General features: G+C 25.4%; 1 protein-coding gene across 1 annotated transcript; it reads left to right on the top strand.

Annotated features, from left to right (window-relative positions):
* The first annotated feature begins 517 nt into the window (after positions 1 to 517).
* Positions 518 to 1,412, top strand: LOC107027973 (protein GLUTAMINE DUMPER 2-like). The gene has a single exon (XM_015229023.2). The coding sequence runs from the start codon at positions 616 to 618 to the stop codon at positions 1,150 to 1,152; it is 537 nt and encodes a 178-aa protein (XP_015084509.1). The 5' UTR covers positions 518 to 615; the 3' UTR covers positions 1,153 to 1,412.
* Positions 1,413 to 6,521: the final 5,109 nt, after the last annotated feature.

The raw sequence follows: 6,521 nt of genomic DNA, 5'->3' as shown, positions 1-6,521 counted from the left end.
ATAGTATATCCATTTTACAAGCATATTTTTATTAAATAAATCAAGTCATTAATAACCAAATTCGATAAATCAAATTCAATAAAATCGAATCAGACTGATGCAACACTTCTAGCTGAGGTTACAATTCAATTGTTTCAACTTACTTTGTACCACTAAAATGTAGTACTCAAATCTACCTACCCAAAGGTCCACCCTCTTCTCAAATCAATAAAAAGCTTGCCTAATACAAATTAACTAAAATATAATTTTTTTTGAAAATAATCTTATTTAAATTTGATATCATATTAAATTTTCTACTAAATTTGAATTTACATCAAAAAAAAATTTGATGTAAAAATGAAATATATTCTAACAAAGATAACACACATTTAATCGAGTTTAAACTCAAAAATAATTAATAAAAAATACTTTATCATTCCATCATAATATTTATTGATCCCAGAAAAATATTCGAATTTTCAGCTTTTTCTCCTTTTTTTCCTTGCTCTTTTGCTCTTATAAATACACATTCTTATCCTGTACTTCTCAAGCTCAAAAAACAAAGAGAAAGAAAACACCTCAAAGTTTTCACTAAACTTTGTAAACTAACAAAAATTTCAACCAAAAACAGAAAAAATGAGAACAGTAATTGGCTTATCAAATTTGGAACAATCAAAATCAACCATAAAAGCTACATTTTCACCGCCGGCGATGGCACAGAGATCGCCATGGCATTCTCCGGTACCGTATCTGTTCGGTGGTCTAGCAGCTATGTTAGGATTAATAGCTGTCGCTCTTCTAATTTTAGCTTGTTCTTATTGGAAACTCTCCGATCATTTAAGAGAAAACGGCGAAATTGATCACGATTCGGGAGTAGATCCTGAATCCGGCGACGGAGAGAAACCGGCGATCGGAAATCTGAAGGCGATGCCGGTGTTTGAAGAGAAAATTGTTGTGATAATGGCTGGAGATTTAAGGCCGAGTTTTTTGGCTACACCTTTGATGAGTAAAAACTCTGTTTTGGGAGATGAAAGTGATTTGAATAAATTCGAGAAGAAATTGGAAAAGGAAACTGAAGAATTAGGCGATGAAAAGGAGAAAGAAGAAGTTGTGATTGAAGTTACAGAAATGAACCATGGAGAATCGCAAAACATCAATGGACAAAATCAGTAAAAGAAATTCTTCTGTTACTCTGTTTTTTTTTAAAAACAAATTTCGTGCAACGAGCTCGATTGAAAAATGCATGCACATAATGTGGAACTCGAATATTTCCTATTTGGAAAATCTTCTGCTTGATCAACTCGACTATAATTTTCAGTTTTGAGTTGACGGAAATTTGTAAATTGTTGGTTGAGATGAGATGAATGTAAAATATATTTTTCTTATGCTATAGAGTTTAATTTTAAACATTGATAGACGTATTTTTTAGTTTCGTATCGTAATCTTTTAAATTTATTAATAATTTTATTTAGATATTGAAATTATTTTATTCAGATATTTGTGTTTTACTTAGGTACATAATGAAAATTTGAGAATATATATATAAAAGAAATAAATCCTTTTTATTCGAAAGTATTTATAGAAGTAATTAATTATATGTTTAGGTGTTTAATTGGAAATATGTAATAGTCTAAATATGAAATAATATATATTGACAAATTTAAAATAAATTATAGAATATTTCGTCAAATATGTATCATGTCAGGTATATAATTTATTTTGGTGTTACATGAGTTTGAGCAAAAAAATCAACCACTAATGTTTGCATTAGAATAGTCTGTCTTTATCATGTCGTGATTGTGATAATACTAATAAATGATAGTTAGTAACGGTGACGACATATGATAGACATTGATAACTATATAGGTGGTTATGATTAATGGTATAGTTGATAATGAGTGGTAAGAACGGGGATAGTAGGTAATAGTGATTGATGATGATAGCGATGAATAGATGGAGTTGAAGAAATGTTATTAAAATTAAATGCAAATAAATAAGATTTTAATTTAAACAAAGTTCTTTATAAATATTATTACATAATTTATTTAATGAATATATCAAAACCTAAAAATTAATTTAATCTGAATCGAAATAAGAATAAGCAGATATATATTTTTAAAATACGAAATTCTTTCTTTGAAAAAAATGAATATTGTTACAAATCTACTTTAAAATGAAACTTCAAAAATTAAAAGACAGATCTTGGTTTTGATATAATCCATTGTGTTTATGTAATTATAATAATTTAATAAATAAAATACTAATGCATTTTGATCCTCCACTAAAGAGGAGAATAATAAAGTGGAGAAGAAACAATAAAAGTATATATTCTATCTGTTGGATTCAAGTGTATTTAGCATTTAAAAAGTTTTAAAAGAAAAAAATATATTAAAAATTAAAGTGGAGTAAATTAAATGCTTCTCCAGTTGTATGGGAAGTGATGTTAGCAAATGTCTCAAGTATGGATAAGGATGACAGAAAAATAAATGATTTTCTTTATTTTTAAGTATAGATTTCGAATTTTAATCTTAAATGAAAAAGAAATTATTGAATATGTTATTATTATTGTTATGTTGTATTAAAAAAATCATGTTATTAAAAAATATTTCTAATTACTATTAAATTCATGCAAAATTTAAATTAATCAAAACTCAATATTAATATCAAATAACAAAAACCCTCTTTATTTCCATTTTTGTGACTTTTTTTAATTTTTCAAATAAATTTATCTTTAATCGTAGTATTTTCATATATGTTTTAACCTGTTAGTTATTATGATTTATAATATTTTTTATGATATATATTTAAATTTTAAAACAATTAAAAATTTCATGCCCTAATTAACAATTAAAATCCAAACTATGCAATGTCTTTGAGAAAAAAAGAGCATAGCAATATCTAATTTTTTTTTATGATGATGATTTTTTTAAAATTATTTTAATATTTAATGTCTGAATCAAATATTTAATTATTTTAAATTTGTGTTACACGAAATCGTATTTCAAAGTGGTGGTAGTTGAATAATAGGTGAAGTGAAATAATTGTGGCACTGTTTTCTTTGCAAAGCTGATGTTGAATTGGGCGCTGTGAGGCTGGTGGGTTGTCCGTGAAAGTGGGCAACGCGGCAAAATTGCGCCTGTGAAACCTTTTAATTTTTTTTTTTTTTAATTCGGTGCTTAGAGTCCACATTAAAGCTCAGATTAAATTCAGATCGCGCATTGCAGGGTTCATTTAGGGAAGGCGCTTTCAACAGAATTTTTTTTCATACCCAAGGCTCGAACCCGAGACCTTTGGTTAAGGGTGAAGCACTCCCACCTATACACTACAACTCACATTGGTGAAACCTTTTAATTTTGTTAAAATGTTACTCTCATTTTTTTTAGGAAAAATGTGCGATAAATTATTTTCGAGATTCGGAGAAAAAAGGTGAAGTTTTAAAAAGTTGTATTAGAATTGAATAAAATATAAATTATGATTGTAGTACAATTCGAATGTAATGTTTTACATTGTAATGAATTTGATAGTTGTAATTTTAGGACAATATAATATATTTTTGATGATGCAAGTTAATTTAGATAGCATTGATACGTTTGAAATTCATATAGAATACTTATAATATATTTGTATTAAAAGTATCTTAGTTATATATTCACTATGTGCATTAAATATGCTTATATTATGTATTATGTACAGAATTTAAAACGTGTAACATTATTATTTATTTTTTTCTCTTGTTAACGATGTTAAAAATGTTTCCTGTGAATTTCGATTATTCAAATATTATTCGAATTAATATAGGGTTTAATATTATATTATAACTGCCTTTAAAAATATATTATATACTATTATTGGTAAGCAATATGCATTCAAATTTTCTTATCAAACTACGTCACAAGTAAATTTTATAATGATATTGAAGATATAAACTTATTTAATATGTTGTGTAAAACAGAGTATTTCAAAGTATAATCAATAATAATATTATTTTATTTTATTTCAAAAAGTAAAAGATTATTCATAAAATACGAGAAGTCGTCTATACAAATGTAATTTATGATTAGAAGTGTAATAGTATTATATATATTTATCATAATTTTTTCATTAATTGTTTTACAATTGCACTAAAAGCGAAGCACCTGAATCATTTAAGAAGGCTTGCATAAATATGCGACACCATAGAAATATTTATCATTTATAGTAAAAAATATTTTTATTAAATAATTATAATATAATTTTAATATATAGTGATTAATTTATAAAATATATATAATATAAATTTTATTCATATATAACATATTTATCATAATTTAATACACTTATAATAAATTATGTTAATTTGTATTAAATAAATTAATATATTTTAAAATACTTATAATATATTTATATTATATGTATAATTAATTTTTAATACATAACAAAATTATCAAAATATCTTTATAAATGATTGTAAATAAAAATATTATTAAAAATGATAATTATTTATTAAAAGAAATACTCAATCAAATAATAAATTGGGTATTTACACAAATTCACAATGCTAAGGGCTAATTACATCTTATCCCTGCTCTTTTTAAAATTATAAAATCTCTTAAATTTGGTGGAATTTTGATCGGTCTCAAAATGCCTCATAAATCGCGTCTTGATTTTAGATACATCATTTGAACATTTCGATATATCACGTCTCAATTTCGTATATATTACTCAATATTCTGATATATCGCGTATGTTACGATACATCATCAAAAGTGTTATATCATAAATATGAGAGAATAATTTTTTTTGTAATCTTAGAAAATATGATAAAACAAAGAAGAACTTTCGCACATAGCCACTCAAAAATAGCCAAATTGCACTCTATAATTATAGTTTGCTAATTGCGTTTCATAGCTACATGATCTAGGGAGGAGAAATGCAAGTGAGGGAGGCCAAAGAGTGGGAAAAAAATGAATTGTATATGTATATCGGTTAAATAAATTTAAATTATACATATGCATTTATATATTCTAGCGAGAGAGATTGAGAGAGCCGAGCAAGAGTGGGCAATAATTTGTATAATTCGCATGTACATTTGTGATCATTTGTTTGTGTTTTATAGAATTGAGTAATATAAGCATAAAACTATACAAATATAATAAAGCTTGAAATAACAAATTGATACAAACATAAACATATGAAATTTAAATAATTATACAAAATATATTATACAAATTACGTTGTATAAATTATATTATACAAAATCAGAGACTACACGTTTATACAAACTTTAAAAAGTTATACATAAAAAGAATTAAATGTATATATACATATGACAAAACTGAAAACCAAAGAAAATCATCGTTATAAACAGATAGAAATGTAAATTACATAAATCTCTTAGTTTTAATATGAAATTACAATCTATTCCTAATAGGACCATAAATACACTAACCCCTTAAAAATTAATTAAAAAAATCTGGATATAATAATTGAAGTTCGAATTCATTAAATACTGTCTCGGATACGTTAATATATAGCTCGAATATATTAAAAACTAGCTCGAATTCATAATACGTAGCTCAAATACATTAAATACGGACTCGGGTACATTAATATACAACTCGGATACATTAAAGAAATGAGAAATTTTAGAAATTTTTAAAAGTAATAGAGTGTAATGAAAATAAATGAAACAAAATGTGTGTATTTCTGTAATTTGTCATAAATAAAAACCATCATATATAAATACAAATCAACAAAAAATTGTTAGTAGCAAATCATATAAAAATATGACGGATTATACATATATAAATGTGACTAACTATACAAACTTAAAATTATTTCATATAATTAATGATTAATATTAGTTCAAGTGATAATTATATAAACTATAACTATGATGATTGATGAGTAAATAAATTTAGTTAACCGCCTAAGTTTGCCTAAATGAATGATATATTTTAGTAATTTTTCGTCGTTTAACGTACCGTTATGTGCCTGTGTCCGAGCCCTAGGGCTGTATATCGGACGGTTCGGTTCAGTTTTGAAGTTTATCGGATTGGCTTATTGGTTATCGATTTGTAGAGATGCTAAACCGTTATAGAACCATTAAGATATTGGTTTGTCGGTTATTGGTTTATCGGTTTTTGATCAATATCGGTTCGGTTATCGGTTTAACCGTTAAGATTTGACACAAAAGAAAAAACATTAAAAATCACTTAGAAACAAGGTTCTAACCAAATAAACCATACACTTGAGTTCACAAGTTACATCTTGCTAAAAACAAACACTTTTACATTGTAGAATAATCAAGTATTTGAGACAACCAAAAATAAAAGTAGGAAATTAAACTCTAAGTCGAGGACTTTATATACAAAACGGTATAAATATTATTATTTAATTTACTATCGGATTATCGGTTAACCCGTTAAGAAAAAACTTTAAACCGTTAAGAACTGATAATCCGATAACAAAAAAAATCAAAATCGTCATCAAAACCATTAAACCAATAACCCAATAATATAAATCAATAACTTTTTTTATAGATTCGACTTATCAATTTTGAT

This window comes from Solanum pennellii, chromosome 8, assembly GCF_001406875.1.
Source record: "Solanum pennellii chromosome 8, SPENNV200".
Lineage (NCBI taxonomy): Eukaryota > Viridiplantae > Streptophyta > Magnoliopsida > Solanales > Solanaceae > Solanum > Solanum pennellii.
Note: the sequence above shows the minus strand (reverse complement) of the source record. Positions and strands in the feature narration are given on the sequence as shown.

Coding starts and splice junctions, on each gene's coding strand:
- LOC107027973 (XM_015229023.2), top strand. CDS start 616: ATGAGAACAGTAATTGGCTTATCAAATTTGGAACAATCAAAATCAACC.